We start from the raw sequence: 25,028 nt of genomic DNA, 5'->3' as shown, positions 1-25,028 counted from the left end.
CAAATAGAATCATATCGCCTTTCTGCTTACAGCCCTGAAGGGCTCTCAGTGGCCTGTTCAAGTTCAAATCACTTGACTTAGTAGCCAAGTTTGTTACCCTTTAAGCCATTGCACACCCCTCTGTGAACCTTAAAACCAACCCATTGCCACTGAGTGATTTCCGACTCAGAGTGACATCACGCATTACAGAGCATAACTGAGCTCTTCGGTTTTTTTTCCCCCCGAGGGGCAAATTGCCATGCCTTTCTCCCAAGGCACCTTTGGATAAATTCAAACCACGAACCTTTCAGGCAAGCCATGAATGGTTTTCACCACCCAGCAACTTCAAGGGGGATAGAAAGGCTGATGTGGCAGGGTGAGATGGGGGTGCACTTTTTCAGTAGGGTGATCAGAAAAGGCCTTTTGAGGAGGTTGCTTGGAGCCTAAGTGGAAATAGGAAAATGAATGAATCAAGCAGATGTCTGAAGGAAGAGCCTTTCAGGCAGAGGGACTAGCAAGTTCAAAGGTTCTGGGGTGGGACTGTGCCTGGTTCATACAAGATAGAGTTGGAGCCGAGTGAATGAGGATGGGCTAGGTTGGCCAGCAGCCTGGCTGAGGATCATGGGGCTTTCAAACGCAATAATCTGAACCTTGTATCTGTGGCCCGTGGTGCTGAGGGGAAGGCATGACCCAGCAGAGCCAGCAGCCTGGCTGTGAAACACTTGGAAGTTGACTTCAATCTGCTTGCGAGAACAAGATCGGTTTAATGGTGATTCTACAAGGACCAGCCTCTGCCCTTTTCTGCGCTGGCTTTCAGTCTGTACTCAGGCAATCTCAGTAAAATGCTGTAGAACATTTCACCCTGATGATTGGAAACAGGTCTGCCTTTGAAGACGGAGTTGTGTTTGAGCTCCAGGACAGGGAGGTAAGGACCCCTCACCCTAGGTGTGTTTAATGCATCGGATTCATAATGTTCTCACCAAGAGTTTATTGGATCTGTTCTTCTCCAGCCCTGCTTTGTGAACATTCCCAGGAATGTCATACATAGACCTTCTTCCAAGTATTTACACAAAACTGTGCTCCAAGTGCTACCCCGCTTTTCCCATCTGTAAAGGCCCTGGCCAAGAGGGCTCTGGCTTGCCCCAAGTCCATGGTTTGGCTGCCCTTCACCTGGTATCAACACAATTAATGATGGCCACCCCTCATTAGCTTGATACTCCGTCACCAGGAAATTGGAGGCTGGATGGCTTGCATGGGAGTACATAAGGGATAATTTGCCCAGTGCCACTGGTCGAGAAATTGCTAACAGTGAAAACAGAGACCAAGGACTTCCCCAGGGCTAGGTCCTCTCACTCCCCTGGGAGCAGGCAGATAGAAGATGGGCAATATTCTACCTTTGAGAGCCAGAAGGCATTATCTTCCAGGGCTCCAGGGAATCTCCTGGGAAGACCCAGCCCATTGGCTGTGGCAGAGCTTGGATGAAGCCAAGGACACAGCCCCTGTCAGTGGTCCTGGACCAGCCTACCCTATCCTCAGGCTGCTGGCCTATCGGGCATTTGAACCTGAACAACAGTGATGCAAACAGCAACAGAAACTTCTGTTGAAAGGGTTTGCAGACACTCGGAAAATCGAAGTGACCCCAAAGTGAGAGAGAATGGAATCAGCCTGCGTGAGCACAGCTTTGGAGTTGGCCTGGTGCAGATCAAGATTTGGCTGCCTATTGCAATCCCCTGGGAAGCTTTGGGTCCCTGGGTGGTGCAAAGGGTTTGTGCTGGGCCGGTGACCCCAGGGTAGCAGTCTGGACCCACACAGCCATGCTGCAGTAGAAAGGCCTGGTGGTTTGCTTGCAAGAAGATTACGGTTCCGTTCTGCTCTGTAACATGTGGGGGAGTCACATGAGAATCAGCTTGATGACGATGATTGTTGTCTCTTTTCTTTCTCCCTGCCTTCCTTCCTCCTCCTCCTCCTCCTCCTCCTCCTCCTCCTCCTCCTCCTCCTCCTCCTCCTCCTCCTTCTTCTTCTTCTTCTTCTTCTTCTTCTTCTTCTTCTTCTTCTTTCTCTCTCTCTCTCTCTCTCTCTCTCTCTCTCTCTCTCTCTCTCTCTCTATTTTGGAGGGAGAGGAAGGTAGGTGCTTTTAAAGCAGCATGCTAAGGCACCAAAGATTGATTTTTGTTGGTCAGGGCCATCCGTCATGTTTACAGAAACTTCCTGGGTGATTTCAATATGCAGCCCAGATGGCGAACCACTGGCCTGGCATGTGGCGGACACTCTTCAAATGCCCTCCCTTCCTGACCCCTCCTCCTGTGCCTGTAAAAACGATGGCAAGAGCAGGTTCTCTTTCACCTAGGAATGCTTGGGCATCCATCTGCAGTCTCGGTTCATACTCCACTTCTGCTCCTTCGCGGCTCTGAAACTGTGAGCAGGGTGCTTGAGGCTTCTTATTCTCCCCAATGGAGCCGATGCTCACTCAGAGCAACCCTGCAGGGTCTGGAAGAGCTGCCCCGGGGGGTGTCCAAGACTGTAACCTTTTAAGGGAGTATATAATCTCATCTTTTTCCCTCTCTGGTAAGACAGGGTTAATAACCATATCCACCTCACTGTTTGCCGTGAAAGTTAGACGAGGTAACTGCATGTGAGGCTCGACACAAGCACTGGATACACGTTGGCCCTTTTGGTTAAGATTGGGTGAAGTCAGGACTCCTGCTGCCTCCCGTGCAACTAGCTCTTCCCATCCCCTCCTTCCCCAGACCCTCAACCAGAGACACCAGCCCGTATCCCCCCTGCAGAGCTGAGCTAGTTCCAGCTCTCTTGCTGAGCCATGTGCCTTGGAAGATGCCTGGTGAGAACTTGAGAGCCGATTGAGTCAGAGGTATTTGTAGACTTGAGTCACCAGGTCTTAAAACCAGAAGATTACCCTGTGGGTCCCAGGCTGTTCTGGAAAATGAAAGAAGTGCATACAATGGGGCTGAGTTCATGAGAGACTCTGCCCTCCCTTCTGTGCACCGGCCTCCCGAAGACAGCAGGCACCAAGCAAACACAGCCAAGTCTGACCATCAAAGGCAAGGGCCCGGCTGCAGGCCTGGGAGATGTTGCTTCTCCTTCAGTCCTCTCCTCCTCAAGTCCCACCAGGCCACTCGTGTCTCCTCCCTCTGTGCTTCTGGGAACAACATTCCAGGCTGCCTCTGGTTGGTATGCCAGAGGCGAGATGAGCTGGAGGGCTGGGTGTGGACTGGGAAGGGGCCCCCCTGACTCAGGAGAACAAGAAAGGGAGAATTCTCCTGGAGACAGGGTTTCTGGAAATGCACCCTGTGGCAGTAGCCAGGTGGGGCCCATGCCCCTCTGATGCCCTCTCCTCAAGCCCACGTGTCATTCTAAAGTAGTTCCCACTGCTCCCGTCTCCTACCTGTCTCTAGAATCTCTGTCAACCTGTCTGCCTCTCAAGAGCCACCCACCACCCGAGCATAAGTCACTGTCATTTTATGTCTTGCCTGAAACTTCCTAACTGAGCTCCTGGTTCCCCCTCTGTCTGCTCCCCCCCCCCCCACACCCCCTTTCCCAACAGCAGCCAAGTTAACTTTTCACAATACAAACCTGGTCATGCCTCCCTCTCCCTCCTGCCATTGAAAACCTTTCCCGAACTTGGGATTCCTTTTAGAACATTGGCAGGGCTTTTTCATGAGTCCAACATGGCTGCGTGTATCAGGAGATGGATTAGCTGTGAGTGACAGTAAAATGAACCCAACCGGTTACCACGGAGTTGGCTCACCGTGTCCCATGTGTGTTGCTACAGAATTGTGCTTCAGAGCGTGTTCAGGGGCTGCTTTCCCCAAACTGGAGGGCCAGGCCTTTCTTCTGAGGTAGCTCTGTGTGGACCTGAACCTCCAACCTTTCAGTCAACAGCCCAAGAGTGTTAGCTGCCTGCACAGCCCAGGGACCCCTGTGAGTGATGAAAACAAACAAAACTGCCACAGAGCCAATTCTGACTCCCAGTGACCCAATGGACTGTGAGTGATCCGCCACCAAAAAACCCACAACAACCTCACTGCCCTTGAGGCAGTGTCGACCCTACAGTGACCCTATAGAACTTCCCCTGTGGGTTCCTGCGACTGTCACTCTTTCTGGGAGTAGAAGGAATGTCCTGTCTTTCTCCCTTGGCTTGTAGTTTCGAACTGCTGACTTCGCAGATAGCAGCTCAGCGCAGAAGCACTGTACCACGAGGGCCCCCGACTGTGAGTGAGAGGAAACCCAAAGTAACAGGGATGCGACCAGCTACGATCTTCTTTTCTTGTAGGAAGGGTTGGGAGTTGGACTTACTGTCATTGGCACCATTCATTCCGGAGTCATCCCATCCCTAGGACCCTTCTGGTTGTCTGCTGTCACGTCCTCAGCAGAGAGTTCCCTCGGATGGCTCAGTAGCACGGCTGCCTGGGTGCCAGCCGTCACAGCCAAGTCCTAGGCCTCAGGCAGGAGGAATTGCGACAGCAAGTCTTTTGGCGTCCCCGGCTTTATACTCTCGTCACATGGTTCCAGTTGGTTCAAAGAGACTGGAAAATCTGATTTTTATTGTAAGTGGGGTGTGTGTGTGCAGCTAAAGAGGGGCACAGAGGGACAGCTGCAGCCCTGTCCCTGCTCTTCTCTTGAGCCTCATCTCACCTCCTGTGTCCTTCCCCTAACTCCCTCCATTCTTGCTACCCTAGCCTCTTCCGAGGAGCCCCGATGGCATAGTGGTTAAGCACTGGGCTGCTAACCACAAGGTCAGCAGTTTGAAACTACCAGCTGATCATCGGGAGAACAATAAGGCTTTCTACTCTGGTAAAAAGTTACAGCCTCAGAAACCCACAGGGACAATTCTACCCTGTCTTACTGGGTTCCTGTGCATTAGAATTGACTTAAAGGCATTGAGTTTGAGTTGGGGGTTTTTTGGGGGGTGGGCAGGGGAGCTCATCTGAGTCCCACATATTTGAAACCTTCCCAGGCTTCCCTTCCTCATGCTTTGGCACACTCCCCTCCCTCCCTTGTGAACTACTCATCCTTCGAAACTCTGCTGACATCATTTCCTCGGTGAAAACTCCCCTGGACTGGGGCAAACCTTTCTGTGAGAGATGCTTGTAGCAGGGAGCTTGTCTCACGGGAGCAATTACACATTTGTTTGTGCAGCTATGTGATTATTATTTGCCCCCACGCTGAGGGCAAGACCTGGGTGTGGTTCTCACATCACGAAGCATGGTGCTTGACATATTGTACATGCTCAATAAATATTTGTTGAATGAATTAAGGATACAATTCACTATTATTTCCTAGTATCAAAAAGGAGAAAAAGGAAAGGGTCCAGAAGATTTCCTCGGGGCAAGGAACAGAGAGTGGTACAGAGTGGGGCTGCCTGGCGAGGGGACGGTTCTCAACAACTCATTTAAATGTAGTAGACATTTAGGGGTGGTAGAGAAAACACCCGCTTGAGCTTAGGGGATCCTGGTTTCTGGTCTCAGGCATCCACAGCTAGGTCACTGTCTAGAGCTACAGAAAAGTGATTAGATCTTGAGTTGATGAGGAGGTTTCAAAACATTGGTTATACAATTCAGCTATCTTTTCATTCCAGTTTCCCAGGAACTTTTTGAAGCCTCCCTCATGTGTTAAAGGCAAGGCCAACAACGAATGCTGGCCTGTTGGACCTGGTGAGGGGAAGAATAGAATTAAGAATTGGTCCTGGGTGGTTGGCTGCTTAAGTAGAAGGCCACAGTGGGCCTTTACTGAGGCAGGGATGACTGCTGAGGGTGTGGGGCATGTTCTAGGAGGGATGGTCAGAAGGCTTCCTTGGAAATGAATTTCCTTGGAAATGAACAGCAGGTTCCCTTAGATAGCACCCTGGCATCTTCTGGGAAAGCCTGAGCCCTACCAGGCTGATGACCTGTGCTGAAGGGAAGGAGATGAAGCTGGTGAGGGCAGGACGCTAGGCCTGCATCTCCTCGTACTACCTCTGTGGACACACAGTGGACCCTGTCTGCTACTTCAGGATGGGCCCTCCATCTGGTTTAGATTTTTCTCCAGAGCCCTGTATGGCACCTGGCATACGGCAGGTCTTCTGTAGATTTGTGACTGAGTGGTTTAGAACCGTTTTTTTAATTAGGGGATTGTACAACTCTTTTAAAAAATATTTTATTTTTTAATCATTTTATTAGGGGCTCATACAACTCTTATCACAATCCATACATACATCAATTGTGTAAAGCACATTTGTACATTCATTGCCCTCATCATTCTCAAAACATTTGCTCTCCACCTAAGCCCCTGGCATCAGCTTCTCATTTTTTCCCCTCCCTCCCCGCTCTCCCTTCCCTCATGAACCCTTGATAATTTATAAATTATTATTTTGTCATATCTTGCACTGTCCGACGTCTCTCCCTTCACCTACTTTTCTGTTGTTCGTCCTCCAGGGAGGAGGTCACATGTAGATCCTTATAATCGGTTCCCCCTTTCCAACCCACCTTCCCTCTACCCTCCCAGTATCGCCACTCACACCACTGGTCCTGAAGGGATCATCCGCCCTGGAATCCCTTTGTTTTTACAGTTCCTATCTGTACCAGTGTACATCCTCTGGTCTAGCCAGATTTGTAAGGTAGATTTGGGATTATGATAGTGGGGGAGGAGGAAGCATTTAGGAACTACAGGAAAGTTGTATGCTTCATCTTGCTGCATCGCACCCTGAGTGGCTCGTCTCCTCCCAAGACCCTTCTGTAAGGAGATGTCCAGTGGCCTACAAATGGGCTTTGAGTCTCCATTCCACACCCCTCCCCCTTTAGTCACTATGATTAGATTATTTTTCTGATGATATTTTTCTGATCTCTTCGACACCTCATGATCACACAGGCTGGTGTGCTTCTTCCATGTGGGCTTTGTTGCTTCTGAGCTAGATGTCCACTTGTTTACCTTAAGGCCTTTAAGAACCCAGATGCTATATCTTTTGATAGCCGGGCACCATCAGCTTTCTTCACCACATTTGCGTATGTACCCATTCGTCTTCACTGATCATATCATGGAGGTGAGCACACAAGGATATGGTTTTTGTTCTTTGATGCCTGATAACTGATCCCTTGAGTGGTTTAGAACTTGAATGGATGGCCAGGAGAGAGGATGCTCAGGCTCTAACAGTTGTCAAGTTGCTAAGCAAGAAATCCCTGTCACCAACCTCCATCTCCATAGCTTACGTGCTAGATCCAGCTATAGCAAAGATGCCTTCTAACCTATCTGTGCTTTAGCTTCCTCGTCTGTGGAAAGGAGATGAAAATGGCCACCTCTGAGAGGATGCCAGCTAAAATAAAACCCCAAAGCCAACGCCCTGCCATTGAGGCCATTCTGACTCATTGCAATCCTAAGGACAGGGTAGAAATGCCCCCGTGGGTTTGCGAGACTGTCACTCTGGGACTAGAAAGGCTCATCTTTCTCCCATGGAGCCCGCTGGTGGTTTCAAACCCTGACCTCGCAGTTAGCAGCCCACCAGGACACCCTAATCAAATAAAGGATGCCCCAAACAGCAGCTCGATAATGACCTTGAAGATAGCCCAAGGGATGACGATGAGGACATCTCTCGATACTGTCTTCATGATCACGCGAGGCTTCCTAGTTGCATCTTCCCGCATAGTTCCCATCAGCAGCAGCCCTTTGTTTTATTGCCAAGCTTGTGTACTTGGCCTATAGCGTCACTACCCTGCAGGTGGTTCTCAGGCTAGCATCATCAGTATGACCTGGAAACTTTGTACAAACGCAGAACCTCAGGCCCTATGCCAGACCTGCTAAAGCATAAACTTTGCTTTACCACGGTCCAAAGGGGGCTGCTAGGCACATACATTACAGTTTGAGACTCACTACCCTAGAACATTCTGTGTGCTTGCCTCTGTGCAGTTCCCATGTAACATTTATGGTAGACTACTATTGGATTTAATAGAGAGATCTCTTGTCTGATACAAGGGAAACGTGGTGATGTAGTGGTTACATGTTGGGCTGGGATCTGCAAAGTCTGCAGTTCAAAACCACCAGCCGCTCTGTGGGAGAGAGACAGGGCTATCTGCTCCTGTAAACAGATACAGTCTCAGAAGCCCACAGGGACAATTCTACCGTGTCCTAAAGGGTCGCTTTTAATCGGCATTGACTCAAAGGCAGTGAGTTGAGGCTGGCGTATGGTTGTCTGCTACAAGAGTTGGGCGTGTGATGCTTAGCACCATCTCAGCAAAAACCAGAGCAGAGAGTTGGTGGGTTTTCTTTTTCAAAGGTCTCATCTCACAGTGTACATCTGAGGTTCATGGTTTAGAAGAGATGATCACAGACATTCAGTTTTGTTGAGGACTTTTACAGTTCTGTAAAAGTCAACAGCAGGAAGTGCCCATGGAATTTCTCTCAGGAAAGTTCTTGGGCAGATAGGTGACTTCTCTTCTGACATGAAGGGCCCTGCCGGTCAGACATCCTTCTCCACCTCACCAACAGAACGTTTGGACCTTGGGGGCCCGTGACCCTGTGAGAACCTTCTTGGGTGCTGAAGTCAGGACAGATGAGGGCACAGCAGACTGGAGCCTCTCTGGATCTTAGCCAGACACCAAAGGATGGAGCCGCTTGATGGCGATGCCTGGTGACCTGGCGAGAGGACACGTGCTCACACCCAGGGTCTTTCATTCCGTTGTCCTCCTCAAGGGAAAACACTGAAGTAACTCCGGCAAGTTCTGGCTTTTGAGAGGCCTGACTTCTCCAAAGGGTGGGGCAGAGGGTAGGCACCCAAACGGACGATGGAGAAAGCCAGGGGCAGACACTTTCAGGGGAATCGGGAGAGCTCCAGAAAACTCAGAACTGCTTCCAGAGTGAGTACGGACTCTTTCCCCCAAACGCAGTGAACTGCCAAGTGGCCAAGCCGGTGGTTGGGTTAGCGTGGCCCGCTTCGATTTGGAGCCTTTGAAGTGAGGAGGGTAAACCTTGTTACCTTTCTCAGTGGCGAAGAGCTACCGCCCACTTTCCACCTGGAGGCTCAAGGGATTATGAGGAAAGGGTAGCAAACATGGTGCTTATCAAGGGCTTCCAGGTCTCTCAGCCAGGCACCCCGCCTCCCAGCCTCGCCCAAGAACTCGGTGGGACGTTTCAATCGGGAGACCTTTGAAGGCAGATAGATGGCTTAGTCCTGGCAGATTCTCTGCAGATTACTGGGCTCAGCCTTGATTTTGCTGGTAGAAAACGGAAACCGAGTCCCCGAGGAGGAGCCAGAGAGGCCCAAGGTCCCGCTCCCAGCAAGTATCTGGCAGGCAGAGCAAGAATGAGAACTAAGGCCCTTTGGCTCCTGGCCCTGGACTTTTTCACCTTCCCACGGAGAGCCTGGCTTTACTCTGGCGGCCGCGGTCCGAGGAGCCATCAGTGTAACTCGATCAGGGTCATGGGCAAGGGCTTTCTTTTCCAGTCTTCCCATGGTGCCCTCTGTAAGGTTGTCTGCAGCTAGACTGCAAGCCGGGCCCCTGGCAGGGCGCTCCCTCTGGGTGTTCACACCAACCTTGAAAGAGCAAGTCCTCATGTAACCCATGCCTTCTGGCGCTCACCCTGGCCTTGCTGACCACCCTGCCTCTGAGCGCCTACGCTTGGCCCCACAACCTCGCCACTCCGTTCTGGAGATGCCCAGGGTTCCCAGGGGTGCAAACCATGGTCTGTTCTAGAGTGCAGACTCAGGGGGCACGCTGCGACATACTCCAATTCACAGTAACAGCCCCGCTGCTCAGTGGGGTCTTCCAGGTGGAAACTTTTATGGGCGCACATCAGAGGTCTTATCTCTGATGGCCCCACTTGTTCGCGCTGGCCTCTTGACCACGGCACCACCAAAGCTGAGGCCGTAGGAAACCTTCTTGTGGCCATGGGTTCAATGTTGGGCTGCTGACCACAGGTGGAACTCACCAACCCCCGGGCAGGAGAAGGATGAGGCTTTCTGCTCCTGTTGAGTTTCAGCCTCGGAAACCCACCAGGGCGGCTGGCTGTTCAGCTTGGAGGACAGAGTAGGTGGAAGCGACCGACTGGACACTGGCGCCACTTCAGTGAGTTTGGGATCTGTGGCATCACTTGTTTCATCGGGTGTCCAACACACATCTGGACTGTGTAGTGGACAATCGTGTCCGAGTGACGCTTTCTCATTTCTTCTTCTTGACAGATTCAGAGCCCAGTACCTTGGACTCCCAGTCTCCAACCACCCTGTTCTTGTCCTCCGAAGAGCCAGGCCCCTCCACGGCCGCCCTGCCGTCTCCATCCTCCTCCTGCGAGCACGGGGGCCCGTCCTTTTCCCCAGGACCAGGCGTGTTGCCTCCGCTGCTGCCGCCGCTCCCCGCAGCTGCGCCGCCTCCCTGCTCCAGTGCCCCCAGGCGCCAGGGCCTGTACTTGGTAGTGGCCTCCTCCCCAGAGGCGCCCCCACGCCTTGCAGACTGGCTACCCAGTGGCCCCTCGGCCACTCCTCCCGGAGTCCGTGGGGATGAGCGGGAGCGGCTGCCACCCCTCCTGGCATCCACCCAGCGGCCTGGTGGCGCTGGCAGGGAGGAGGGCGCCAAGGACTCAGGTGCCTCTCCGCCGCCCTGTGCGCAGTCCCAGGCTGCTGCAAGCTTGGAAGCCAATGTTGGCGACATCCTGGTGGAGCTGCGCACCATGAACGGCCACCTGGATGTCATAGCGAGGGCTCTGACCAAGCTGGCTTCGTCCCTGGGGCCTCAGTCCCAGCCGCTGCCCGATGCTCCAGATGCCAACTAGAAGACCTTGGGCGACGCCAGGTCACTGGTGCTGGCGACGGTGCGGGTGCGCCCCTCTGAACCCTGCTAGGTGACGGGATCCCCAGCGCACCTGGCAACCCAGGAGTTTGGCAAACCCAGCAGGAGAGGGGCTTACACAGCTACTCCACCCTACCCCACCCTACCCCACCCCGTCTCCAGCGAAATGTAGCCCCTCACATTTCAGCGCCCATGCTAGAGTCTGAACTGGTGGGTTTTTCGGGTTCTCGACCCTTCCCCTCTGCCTGTCTCAGCAACTGGCCCGTCAAATGGCCTTTTGCTTGGCATAAAGTCTTAGGCTTCTGCTAAGAAAAGCGTCCCAGGAAGGTCCGGGTAAGAGCCTTGGAAAAGCGCTCCGCAGAGCCACTCTCCCGCATCGCAGTGAGTGCTGTCTGAGTACTGCTGAGGGACCCTGGACCAATGCAAAGAGAGCTTAAAGCAACAGTGCGTTCAAGGGTGGCCTGCTTTCTTCTACTGCGTTGCTCATGGCGGGTCTGATCCCTCGTGACTTTTACACATTTATGTCCCGCCCCCCACCCCCCCACCCGCTTTAAAACAAAACAAAACAAAAGTCCTTGTGAACATAAGTTTTTTTTCTCATGAAAACCACATTTCAAGAAGTTTGGCAAATGGAGAAGTGAAAAAGAAAACACTGATGCGTTTGGAGGAAGGGGGTATTTAAGGCTTACTTCCGAGTGAGAAGGTATTTCTTATCACCAATAAATGAGTGCTTCTACTTTGGGGGCGTCAGCCTGCTCCTTTCTTTGGGGGCTAGTGCTTTGGCTCTGAGTCCTCTGCCTCAGCCCTGGGGACTCTGAGTCATAGGGACACCGTTTCATATTCTGATGGAGAATGACGGTGCTTAAGATGCTCACAGCTCATAGCTCTTCCTCAAGACCCCCAGAGCTCTTTGCATTGGACATCCCATCCCTTCCTCTGGGCCGGGGTGGGGACCAAGGGTGAGGGGGGCTGCCCACATCCCTGACCTTTATGGACTGGGTGTCACATAGCGCCACTCCCCACTCTCCCCGCCCTGCCATGTGATCCCCTGTGACAGCCACTGTGTCCCTTCATCTTGTCAAGGGTCTTCCTCTGGCTGGCTGCCCCTTGACTTTCCAAACATGAGGTCCTCATCCAAGGACTGGGCCCTTCTCTTTCGATGTCTGTAGTAAGCAAGACAAACAAGATCCTCGCCCCCTCCCCAGCTGAAAGAACCTTAGTTGGTGGTTTGAAAGTGAAGTACTCAGATGCCAACCTTTTGAGCCCGCCAAGCAACTCCTACCATGGGAGAAAGATCTGGCAATCTGTTCCTGTAAAGATTTCAGCCTGGAAGATCCTACAGGGCCATTCGGTTCTGACACACGGAGCCCACTATGAGTCGGAATCAACTCAGCAGCACTTAAAGGTAACCAGAATCCCCTCTCTCCATGATCCGGACAACCGCCTATTTCTTCAGATGTTGCCACTGACCCTCAGGAATAGACTCATCTCTGCTTGAGCACCAGGGCCCTCAGAGGAACCTCCCCTTACCATAAAGAAAAGCAAAGTCCCCACAAAGGGACCAGTAAGCAACCCTGTGATTAACAAACATGATTTCATTTCACTTGGACCCCAATCAAGGCTCAGGGAGGTAGCGGTCAAGAAATCAAAGGATGCATATCGCATTGGGAAAATCGGTTGCAAAAGACCTCTTTAAAGTGTCAATGAGCTAAGGATATCACTTTGAAGACTAAGCCAAGGCTGACCCAAGCCATGGTCTTTTCAATCACCTCCGGTGCATGCAAAAGCTGGACAATGATTAAAGAAGACCCAAGAAGACTTGAAGCCTTGACTTACAGTGTTGGTGACGAATATTAAATATACCACAACCTGCCAGAAGAACAATCTGTCTTGAGCGAAGTGCAGCTAGCATGCTCCTTAGAATCAAGGGTGGTAATTTTTGTCTTGCTTACTTTAGACACTATATTAGGAGAGACCGGTCCCTGGAGAAGATGTCATTCCATGGTAAAGTAGAGGGACAGCAAGACAGAGGCAGACCCTCCACAAGATGGATTGACACCCACCGTGGCTGCAGCCAAAGGCTCAGTCATACGAACAATTGTGAGCCTGGGGCAGGACCGGGCAGGGTGTCCTTCTGCTGGGCATGGAGTTGCTATAAGTCCCAACTGAATCAAAACAAACAAACAAACAAATAAAAACAAGCTCGTTGCCATCGAATCAATTCCAAGTCATAGCAACCCCATAAGGGCAGCGTAGAACTGCCCCTGTGGGTCTGGAGACTGTCCATCTTTACGGCAGTACAAAGTCTCATTTTTCTCCTGAGAAGTGGCTGGGCACCCAATAACAGAGCAAGCATTGGCATGGCTTCTAGTTGGTGCCCTCTGACTGGTATAACAGTGTGGTCTCTAAAATCCCATGCATCCCCCACCCCCTCCAGTAACTCTCAGGTGTTGATGTACAAGAGCTACCTGAAACACTTGTTGAAATGCATACTCTGAGTCAGTAACTCTGGGGGAAGACCTGAGATCTTCCATGTCTAATCAGCCCCACGGGGGTGCTGATGTTGCTGCTCTGGAGGTCTTTTTTGGAAAAAAAGGGGTATCCCCTACTCAGGATCCCTGCTGGTCGCCCAGAAACGCCTCTTTGCCTTTTAATCTCACAGCTGCCTGGATTCTTTCAGGATCTTATTCAGACTTTCAACACAGTGCTCTTGGGGACTTCTTTGCGTTTTGAAAACCAGACTCTATTAGGTCTAGCCACCCACTTCTAAAGAAGCCTTAGTGAAGCTCAAGCCGGTCAACCAATATTTATAGAGCATTAACAATGCTGGTGCCTTGGGGACATGGAATGAATAGGAGGAGGTTCCTACCCTCCTGGGGCTCCCAGCAGAGTGCCTCACATAGAGAGAGATTATTAAGTGCCCCCCGCGCCCCCTGTGCAAACAATTTGAAGGGGTGGGGAGAAGCAGCAGGGTGTGGTGGGACTAGCATGCGGGAAGAAGGCAGGCATAATGCCAGTCTTCTGGTAGTTTGATTCTCTTGATGTTGCTCGATGCTGTCCAGTCAGTGTCGACTCACAGCGACTCTGGTACAACAGAATGCAGCAGTCCTGACCTGCACCATCTTCACAATGGTGCACACGTTTGAGTAATTGCTATTTGCTATGGCATACGTAATCTGGCAACCCAGAGCATAGATGTGCAGGTACCTAAGCATGCATGTCTATGTTTACCAATGCCCATTGCCACGCAGTCAACCCTGAATCCCAGCAAGCCTTTAGAGGGCTTTCGAGGCTGTAAATCTTTATAGGAGCAGACAGCCTCATCTTTCTACCAAAGACTGGCTCATTGATTTGAAGTGCTGGTGTTACAGTTAGCAGTGCAGTGGGTGTAGGTCTGAATATGTGATTGTGTGTATACAGAGGTCTGTGTATCTATGCATGCACGTGCATATTTGTTCATATGTATCATAGAGCACACAGTAGGTACAAGTACACTTTTTAGGCATAACTGAACCCATGGAATTGGCTTTCTAGGTTTGAAGGCTTAAGAAATCTTGGGGGACAAGTGGGCTAATGGGCATATTATTTAAAAAATTAATGTTGGACATCCTCGTCTGCTAAAGAGTGTCTAGTGTCTTAAAAGCTGGACCGCAGCTACATAAGTTGCAAACCCTGGAATAGCATTTATGGGTGCGTAGTGCCACACCGGTGGCAAGAAGCCAGCCCTACCCATAAGACAGACAGCACAGGGACTTTACCCTTGAACACAGTCCTCTCGCGGGTTTCCATAAAGTGTCTCCTAGTCGCCACAAGTTGATTCTGGCTGATGGAGACCCTGGCTGGTGCAAATGGCTAATATACTCCACTGCTAATGAGAAGGTTGGTGGTTCAAGTCCACTCAGAGTCATATTGGAGAAAGTCCAGGAGCCATTGAAAACTCATAGCTACATTGTCAGGAGTCAGAGTGGAGTGGATGGCAGTTGGTTTTGATCGAAGGTGTTTGTTCCAGTGTTATCTACTGTAGACACAGATTCTTATTGATTTCTCATCGTAACCATAAGGTACAGGGCACCCCAATGAGGGCATTAGTCAGCTCTGCTCTCCCATGAGGCTTGCGATGAGACACCTCAGAGATGAAAAGGAACACTTTAGGACCCACACTACTTTCCTTCCATCACTAAGGAGCTATCCAACCCCCCTGGTGGGCCACAAGCACCTCCTTTGCATAGCCCCACTCAGGCATTTGGTTGGCTGTAACTAAAGATCAAGGAATTTACTGGCCGGCACTCTCCAAGACCCAGACTGGGGCTGTCTCCCACCCTTGTCTTCCTCCTTCCCTTACAGCCTTCAGTGTTGGGTGATAGCTCAACATAAAACCAAAGAAAATGCCTCACAACTAGACTGACAGACGGACGCGCAACCTCATGAGACCTGTGGGAAAGATGGGTATCGCCAAGAACTTCATTTCTCTCGGCTCCACCATCGATGACCCTGGCAGCAGCAGGCAAGAAATCAAACCAAGTTCTGCACTTGGCAGTTTGCTGCCAAAGACCTTCTCCCACATTTCCAAACACACAGGTGCCGCTTTGATGTCTAAGGTGTGCTTCTCCGTTCCCCCAGGGATGCACGCGGGGCTGAAAGACTGAGAAGAATGGGTGCGGGGGTGGGGGGCTTGCGGGGGTAGGGAAGGATGCTGACTGCATCATGGGCACGTTTGCCCTGGGGGAAGCACAACCAGACTGCTTCTGAGGGGTTAGGATGACGAGACTCTGGCTCACGTGCTTGGAGCATGTTATCAGGAGGGACCGATCCCTAGAGAAGGACATCGTGGTTAATGCAATAGAGGGTCAAGGAATGAGGACTCTCCGTGAGTTGAGTGGACACTGGGCGCAGACAGTGGTCTCATCCATACCTACTGTTACATGCCTACGATTGTGAGAGCATTCTGCTCCCGTATGCTAACATCGCTCGGAGCCATTGTGGTGGGGCCCCCCACAGGAGGAGCCCACAGACTTGGAGCTGTTGGGTGGTGGTGCTTGTCTGGTGGCGCTTTCCCTGGAAGTCAGCATAGTTGCTCGCTAGAAATAGCAGGCCTCTGACAACTGAGAAAGTGCTTGGGAGCTGGTCTGGGGATTTGGAAAACAAGGCGCCTCCAGTCACAGCTCCAAGGCAGTTGTCCCTATTGGGGAGGGGGTGGGGTAGGAGAAGAAGACAGCTGGAGGCTAGCGCTCTCATGGCATGGGAAAAAGGAGGCTAAGGGAACGGGCCAGAAATCCTGTGCCAACGAGGCAGCTCTCGAAGCACAGCTCACCCCATAGTCCTTGAGGTCAGACGCTATTCACTGCAGCACACACACAAAGTGACGTGGTGGGCATTGCATTGCATTTCCTTCCCTTGACTGCCCCATCAGACTGACACCATAAGCTCTGCCCATTGTCAGTGGCTGCCAGGTGGGTTTCCACTCCGTGACCTCATGAACAGCAACACGAAACCCTGCCAGGTCCTGTGACAGCCTCACAGTGGTAGCTGTGTTCGAACCCCTTGTTGTCGACAGTGTCCATCCATCTCGTTGAGCAAATTGTCCGCTTTTGTCGCTGACCTGTTACTTCACCAAGAGTGATGTCCTGCCCCAGGTGCCGGCCTCTCCTGGGAACGTGCCCTGCCTTCTTTCTAAGGAGAATTCTGACTGGGCTCCTTCCAAGGCAAATGTGTTGCTCTTCGGGCAGTCCGTGGCACTTTCAAGATCCCTCATCAGCACCCTCATTTAAATGTCCCGATGCTTCTGCAGTCGTTCTTATTCACTGTGCAACTTTCACATGTGTGTAAGGCAATCGAAAACACCACCGTTTGGATCAGGCACACCTTAATCCGAAAGTGATTTTTTTTGTTTGCTCTTTAACACGTTAGAGAGGCCTCATGCTGCAGATTTTCCCCCCACGGCAACACGTCGCTTGATTTCTTGCCTGCTGCTTCCATGAGAGTGGACTGAGGAGCCAAGTGAAATAAAATCATGCGCAGAGGAACAGGCAATGCAAAGGTTTCTGCAGCTCCCTGTTAGCAGCAGCCTGTGTCCCAGGGGTCATCTGTTAGCTACTAAGTTATTACCAGGCCTCTGACAGATGCCCCTTAGCTCAACCTTGACTTTCTTGGGAGAGGTGGGTTGCATACCTGGTACGCTCAGTGCATTGTCACCAGCAAGGGGGCAGGCACCTGCTGAGAGACCAGTGGGCACATTTTCCAACGCCTTCTGAAAGATGTATTGAAGGGCTGTTTCTGCTGCCTGAGTGTTCTCTGGCCCAGCCATCCCTCCCCGAGAAGGCGCTGGCGTGTTCATCCCGCCTCCGCTACGTTCAGCATCGCTCAGGCATTCCTGTAGTTGGCGCTCAGGGCAGGCTGACTGAAGGACTGTCCGCTGGGGAGGCAGCTGCTGATGCTTGCCGCAGGCAGTCCCAGGGGTTCACCTAGCAGCTGTGCCTGCTGAGCCCCTGGGCTCCCTGGATGGAGATGAAGACCTGACCATGGGCCAGTCTGGGGCTGGCCCGAGAGGGAAGGTCATGATGACCTGTCTCCACCGTCGCTTCCAGGCCTCGCCTTTGCTTGTTTTCTGGGAGCCTCCGTGTCTGCCCACAATGGCATGGCTCGCGCAGCCGCCCAGATTCTTGGCGTGGCTGTGGGCTGCAGAGCTTGTTTCCGTGGTGAGCGTGGCAGGCCGACCATTCTTCCTGGGTCTCCCTGAGCAGAGCTGCTGCCCAGTCACCCCACTCCCAAAGAGTGGGGATTCTAACGGGGCTGCGGCGAGGATGCATGTCACCTCCAACTTGGCTCTTCTTAGACTAGAGGAGGCTCACATAACAGATTTTATCCCTTCCTTTCTCATCGCGTCTCATTTTGTTCCAGAAAGTGTTGGAGACCGCTGAGTGGAATATCACATTGGGGAGGGGGCGGGGCTTGGCTGCTGTGACATAATGCAGGTGGGCTGCTAGCCCCCAGGTCAGCAGTGTGCTCCTGTCAGGATTTACAGCCTCGGAAACCCACAGTGGCAGTTCTCCTCTGCCCTCAAGGGTCGCTATGAAGCCTGCTCCACATGGAAATGTCAGAAAGGTTGAGAGACTTGCTCAGAGGCACGGAACTATTCAGTTGCGGAGCTGGAGGGACACCCCCGCCCGAACCCTGCTCCCCCCCCCACCCCCCCACCCCCCCCACCCCCCCCCCACCCCCCCCCCCGTCTCCTGGGACCTGTGTTCTCTCAACTGAATCAATTGGCGCCTACTGCAGGAAGGTGGGGTATGGAGGGATGGAGCTGCCTAGAGCACCATGCCCTTGTCCCCTGAGAGTGGTGGGGACACACACACACACACACACACACACACACACACACACACACACACACAGGAACTTGGTTAAACCAGGGCCAGCACCCTGTGGCACGTAACTTGATTTTGTACAGTTTTTCCAAATCCAGAATCACTTTTACATTTTTACAGTTATACAGAAAAAAAAAAGGAGAAGACATGATGGAGACCACAGGTGACCCCCAAGCCTAAACTATTTCCTCTCTGGCCCTTTGCACACAATCCTTTTGCTTGTTCGCCCAGAGATGGGATGCAATCTTCCCCGGCTGCTGGGAGAAGACCTGGCCATCCTTCATAAGGCCAGGCCTCGGGTTTGCAGCCCGCATCCTTTATCCATGAGATGCCTCTGGTTTCCTGCTGTTCTGAGGTTTTTCTCCCCAGCAGGATAAAGCCCCTTTTCTCGGAGGACCCCCCCCAACCCCAGGTGGGCAGGTCCCCTCTGTGGTGTGGGTGGAGGACGGGACATCGCACAGGACTTGGCTGAGTCTGCTGGGAGGTGGCGGCTGCGAACAGACCACCGGCGGGAGTGTGACAGCTATGTTTCTTTCCAGTCACCGAAAAACAAAAAACCACTTGCGACCTGAGCGTGCTGACTTCCTCTGCTCCACGGCGAGCTTCTCAACATGTTCCTGTCTAGCCAGGCCGCTCATTTCTGTAGAGCCTCTGACCCAGGATAACCACAGAGCGAAGCTGGAAGCCCACGGTCACCCGCTGAACTCTGCACAGCCTCGGCTGGCCTGCTGAGAGGCGGGGAGGGAGGGAGCGAGCTTGCAGAGGTGCCCCTGGCTTCTCTCCGCAGCTGTGAAACACCCAGGCAGCACCCGTGGGCTCTGAAGCACCAGCCTAGGGCTAGTTACTTCCATGGTTGAGACAGGGAAAACGGGAGGTGGGGTGGGAGGTAGTGGGGGTGTGTGTGTGTGTAGATGTCACAAGCAGATGGAAAACTGTTCAAAACTGCTGTGGTCATTTACAGCGATTAGGATTTATCGACAAGCCGTTCGGGACTCAAATACAAGACAACACCAGGAGCCTTTAATGTCCGGTGGCACTTTGAAACTGTGATTCAGGGGGTGAGGGGGGGTGGCAGAGAACACCGTGTGAGCTCCCTCCCTCCTGGGCTGAGAAGCTCTGTTCTCTTGACTGCAGGCAGGGCGGCCACCACTCCAGGGCTCATAAATATAGCACGATTGAACAAGAAACCAATCCTTCTCCCACTGATTAGGCCCAGATTGGTCAGTCCATAAATCAGTGCTAAATGAGAACTATAAAGCTGTGAATCAACGTGTCCCAGATAGCCAAACTGGGGTGAAAGAGCTGGAATAAAACAGCTGGAATTCTTCCAAGAGCTGGCTTTTCATCCCCTCCCCTCCCTATTCCCTGCCTCCTAGTTGATTGAGACTCACAGTGACCCTACAAGACAGACAGAGTAGAACCACCCCCATAGGATTTCCAGACGTGCCTTTCTACTCTTGGAAAGTATCACAGTCTTGGAAACCCACAGGGAAGTTTTAGTCTGCACGTCAGGGTCACTGTGAGTCGGAGTCTTGATGGCAGTGAGCGGACCTTTGTCGACACAGACTGCCTCATCTGACTTCCTATGAGCAGCTGGTGGGCTCGAACTGGTAGCGATGGAGTGTTTAACCAGTGCACCAGCAGGCTTCCTAGAAGACTGAAAAATCTCCTCTTCTTGGCTCCTTGGTGTGGCCGTGGGCAGTAGTTTAGGGCGGGGAGTTCTATCTGAAATCAGTCAGGGACAACTGTTGCATTTCCATTCAGCCTTCGTCTGCAGCTCTGTCCGTCACTGCTCCCTGACCACGATTCACTTTCCACCTGCGGCTGAGAGGTAACAGTATCTGTCAGTACTGCCTGGAGGCCTGGAACAGGTCCACTACACGGTGACTGGAACCTAGTGGGTGAACAGGCTCTGTTTGGTCAATGGATGCATATTTTGGTCCAGTGAATTCAAGAGCCCCGAGTTCTTCCATTTAAAGGCTAACAAACTAACAATCCCTCTTTTCTCTTAAAACTACCCAGCAGATGAAAAATGTCACCTGGCCACTGCTGTTGGACATGCCTATCCACTGTGGAGCTGGGGCCTGGGGTTCTCTGTGAAGGCATATGATGGTTTGCATTATAGGCTCCCTACATCTAACCCCTTTCCTTGTGGTTGGAATCCCATTTGGGAACAGGGTTTCTTTCTTTTGCCAATTAGGTCACATTAGGGTTGGACACAATTTTATGCCACTCACTTCTGAGATAGGGATGAGAGAGCAGGGGAGGCACAGAAGAAAGCAGACAAAAAAGGCCCACTGTACCTGAAGATGACAGAGGCCGATGGGTCTAGGAGCTCAGGCACTCTGATGGCCAGCTAGAGCAGCGAGGAGCAGAGACAAGAATTGCTCCCGAGTTGACAGAGAGAGAGAGAGAGAGAATCTTCTCCTGGACTCAGTGCCAGCCTCCTAAACTGTGAGAACATACGCGTTTGTTTGTTCACTGGCATTCTGTGACAGCAGCCATCGGAAACTACGACCCGGAGGGTGAGTCCCAGGCTCTCTGAAGTTCCAAAGCAAAGCCTGTTTCTGAGTCCCATCCCCTCACCCCCTGCATCACTCACCTCTCTAACACATACTCTCATGATATCTTTATCCCATCTTTGATTGTCCCCATTTTTAGCACCCCTCCCTACCCCACCCCGCCGCTCCCCCGCATTCCTTATAAGGGCTCATTGTGAAAGTCTGCTCTCCTGGCTGCCCCTTCTTATAATTCCTCAGTCATGCCATCTCAGGGCAGAGCTTGGCCGCTGTCATCTCTCTTTTGGGGAGCACACGCATACATGGTCCCACACCCTGACCTTGTGCGGGTGGCCTTCTGGGTTTCCACAGGCAAGGAGGGGACTTGAACACCTTTCAGTTCCAATGGATCATTTTGCCGTCGGGGACACGGAGGCCCTGAGAGGAGGTACTAACCTGCCTACAGTGAAACTCATTCGCCACCCCCCCCACCCCCAATTCTGCTTCATTTGGCAGGACTGATACCGACTGACGGCATTTTCGTTCTTTGGACAAAGTTGTTGACTATCCCTTTAGAGGTCCTCCGGATGCTGAACTGAGAACCCCATTTCTGAAAAGTTGGCTGTTTCCTTTGGACACTTTCATTTCCCCCCATTTCCTCCCTGCAGCTTATAAGACCACGAACAGACCCACCCAAGCCCCCAGAGGAAATATCCTTCCTCCAGTGTGTGCCTCTAGGAGGCAGGGGTGCATGACAGCAGGAGATGAGTAATTAGCTCTAGTTCGTTGTCTGACCACCAGCAGCCATAGAAACCTTGCCCATGTGTCAAGGGAAGTGGATTTTGTAGGGTTAGCTGGATGCGTACCCCCCACCGCACAACGGCAGCACTGTGCAGGGACGGTGGCTTTCCGACGGCCTTGGCTTTCCAACTAGTGAGGGACCAGCTTCTCGTGGAGGGCCAGTCCTCCCACTAACCCAGATTCAGCCTTGGCCCTCCCGGCCGTCCCATCTTTAGAAAGTTCTGACGTGCTCTCTCCACTTGCCGGGAGACAGTCAATCTCTCAAATGAATTGTTGAAAATAGCATGATGGTGTCTCTTAGATAGACATCTTATCAGAGGACATCGGAGGGCGTGTGCTTGTGCAGGTGATGGAACCTATCACCCACAGAATTCTTCCCAGATACTGAAGGCTTAACGGTATGGAGAATGGCCCTGGCTGCCTTGTCTCTTCTGTATCCCGGTCCCTCTCTGTGGTACTTGGTATTACATTCTGTTGCTGTGCCTGGACTTTGTCATGGATCTGTGGGAGTCAACAGGCGCGCGGAAGTGACCTGGGTCAGTTCCAGACACTAGAGGCCTGTCAGGTTTCCTCTTGTTCTCGTCCATGAGGGTGAGCCACAAAGTATCGCTACTGGCAGTCCAGTTCATACATGCTTGGGTTTATTCCAAGCAATTCATGTTGAAACACGTCTCTGTGGTCCGTGGATGGCTGTAGACAGGTTCTCTCAGTAATACACTTGCTTTTGTCCCGATAACCAAATCAAACTCACTGCCGTGGAGTCCAGTCTGATTCAGAGTGATTCCTTAGTGTTGTTCAACTTAAACTCACTGCCATCCGATCAATTCTAACTCATAGTGATGCTATAGGGCAGAGTAGGACCATCCCTAAGGGTTTCCAAGGCTGCAAATCTTCATGGGAGCAGAAAGCCTTACGTTTCTCCCGCAGGACAGTTGATTCAAACTGCTGACCTAGTAGTTAGCCATCTAATACGTAACCCTGAAGGGGGGGTGGCTTAAAATTAAAATTGTAAAATTGTAAAAAAAGGATACTGTTGTGCCATGGGAAAAAAATGATTTCGTGCTCAAGACTAATATCAACCTTTAAGCCAACCTCATGTGATCATCTGCCCAAATCAGTGAAGCTTTCCAACAAGGTTATGGGAAGGCCGCCTCACTGCACACCAGAGTTTTCAGATGGATCAGGTCTTTGAAGAAAGGCTGGGAAGACCTCAAAGGTGAGCCAAGAGAAGGGAGGCAGTCCATGTTGGTGAAAGGGGTAACTGGCTGATGTCCAGAAACACATGGAAGGAAACCATGGAATGACTATCGCTGTGATAGTTACTGAAGTTGGGATCTCAATTTCAAGTGAACATCTTGGCTTCAGCAAGCTTTCGGCTACATGGATGTCAAAAGTGTTTTGTGAAGTCAGTCAACTCAAAGAGTTGATCTTTCCATTAGTCAGTCTTTTTAGCAAGACCAAAGCTAATGATGATTTCATGGAGGGAAAATTCTAACTGGAGCCAAAATCTTGGATTTACCAACACAGTCCAGAGAACAAGGTCTGATAGAAACAGTGGCTACTGAGAGGATCAGCTGGACCAGGTGAATTCCAGACAGAGGCCAGCTCAGAAGGCTATGGCCACTGATTTGGGGAATCTCAAAGGCATGGCCTTGGTCAGTTTTCTCAACAACGAGAAAAAAACCCAGGATGGCCATTGGAGTTTATTTTGAAGAAGTTTAAAGAAAACTGAAAGCTGGATTGATGAGGAAAAGACTGGCAGAGTTGTGCCAAGGGTGTTTTCCCATCACAACCACACACTGGTTCCTTTGTCCAGGCTTGACAGAGAACCTTGTTGGGTATCCTTACCCCAGCCGTACTATAGCCCTGATCTTGTCCCTCAGACTTCCTTTTGTTCTCGATGCTCAAAAACACTTAAAAGAAACATGATTCAGCTCCCTCAAGGATGCACAAATGGTCGTTTTGCACAGCATGCTTTGGCCCAGGGTCAGAGAGCTGGAAAGACTGGCTTCATGAGTAGACATACCTAAATGGAGGGAGGCTCTGTTGAGAAACAAGAGTCTCATGTTTTGATTATTATATATATATATATATATATATACTTAAATAAAAGTTTATATGATTTTCTAGCAATACTCTTTGACTAACCTAGTGCTTCTCAACCTGTGGGTCACAACCCCTTTGAGGGTTCAAACGATCCTTTTACAGGGGCCGCCCAATTCATAACAGTAGCAAAATGACAGTGATGAAATATCAATGAAAATCATTTTATGGTTGGGGGTCACCACCACATGAGGAACTGTATGAAAGGGTCACGGCCTTAGGAAGGTTGAGAACCACTGGACTAACTGTTATATGACTACCATTGCATTGACTAAAGAGCCCTGGTGGCATAGTGGTTGCATGTTGGGCTGTGATCCATAAGGTCAGCAGTTCAGAACCACCAACTGCTCTGAGCAAGTTACAGTTAAGAGTTACAGTCTCTAAAACTCACAAAGACAGCTCTACCCTGTCCTATAGGGTTACTATGAGTTGGTATTGACTCAATGGCAGTGAGGTTTTTTTTGTTTGAGAGGAAGACAGTCTGCTCAAGATCGTCTGGAGGAAAGGACACTGTGAAGAAGAGGTGAAGAGCTAGTTGGTGAAGCCATGGCCAGACAAGTGAATCAGCCCAGCCAAGGTTAGCAGAGCCGCCTCGCAGACTTTCTGCGGACTTGGATGTCTATTATTGTTATTGCCAAGTAACATTCTTTCGAAAACACTCAGCGGATGTGGGCATTGCTGTTATTGTCCTCGTTGTTAGGTACCATCAAATGGGTTCAGACCCCTAGCCAGTCTACACCCAACAGAGGGAAACACTGCCCGGTCCTGCGCCATCCCCACAAGTGCTCTTATGTCCGAGCCCATCTTAGCAGCCGCTCTGCCCATCCATCTTATCCAGGGCCGTCCTCTTTTTCACTGCCTGCCCGCTTCTTTACCACGCATGCCTGATGTGGACAGTCATCCTAGATTCTTCATCCCCCCCTCCCTTTTTGTCCTTGTTTGAGTCAACTGGGTCACTTTAACCACCTGACCTACATTACTGGAAGGCTATCCAGTTTCCAGTCTTCCCCTCTTTTAATGAGCAGAACCAGGTGCCCGGCTTATATGCAGCCCAGACTATATTTCCCAGCCTCCCTTGCAAAGAGGAGTGGTTTTGCGACACTCCCCTAGTCGATGAGAAGGAAGTGGAGCAGTGGATGGAGCTCCTTACCCTTTTCTTCTTCCTCTCTGGAGCCTGTTGCCAGACCATGAGTTAAGAATGGCTGAGAGGAAAAACAGAAAGACCTGACTTTGCGGCACCCACACAGCGGCACAATGGAGACAGAGCACCAGCTCTGGATGCTGTCTTTACACCTTCTGGTTTCATGAGAAAAGAGTTAAGACTTCCACATGACTCAGACCACAGTGTGCCAGGCTTCTCTTGTTTGGAGCTCATTCGGTCCTTAATGCCACACCATCGTATCCACTGGACCCTCATTTGAAGAAAGTTTTAGAATAGCAACAAAGTGAAGTTGGGTCCTAAAGATATTCACAGGTATAACTGCTAATTTCTATAAAGGCTACTAGATTATTCA

At 51.3% G+C, this 25,028-nt stretch overlaps 1 protein-coding gene across 2 annotated transcripts in view; it reads left to right on the top strand.

The window, feature by feature from the left end:
* The window catches only part of RUNX2 (RUNX family transcription factor 2), a 287,069-nt gene extending 275,599 nt beyond the window's left edge, over window positions 1-11,470 (top strand). For both annotated transcript variants that reach the window (XM_075555013.1, XM_075555010.1), the window contains one exon: window positions 10,145-11,470. In XM_075555013.1, the coding sequence (XP_075411128.1) occupies window positions 10,145-10,731 (587 nt within the window). In that variant the 3' untranslated portion in view covers window positions 10,732-11,470. The remainder of the gene's footprint in view (window positions 1-10,144) is intronic.
* The last annotated feature ends 13,558 nt before the right edge of the window (window positions 11,471-25,028 follow it).

This window comes from Tenrec ecaudatus, chromosome 7, assembly GCF_050624435.1.
Source record: "Tenrec ecaudatus isolate mTenEca1 chromosome 7, mTenEca1.hap1, whole genome shotgun sequence".
Lineage (NCBI taxonomy): Eukaryota > Metazoa > Chordata > Mammalia > Afrosoricida > Tenrecidae > Tenrec > Tenrec ecaudatus.
Note: the sequence above shows the minus strand (reverse complement) of the source record. Positions and strands in the feature narration are given on the sequence as shown.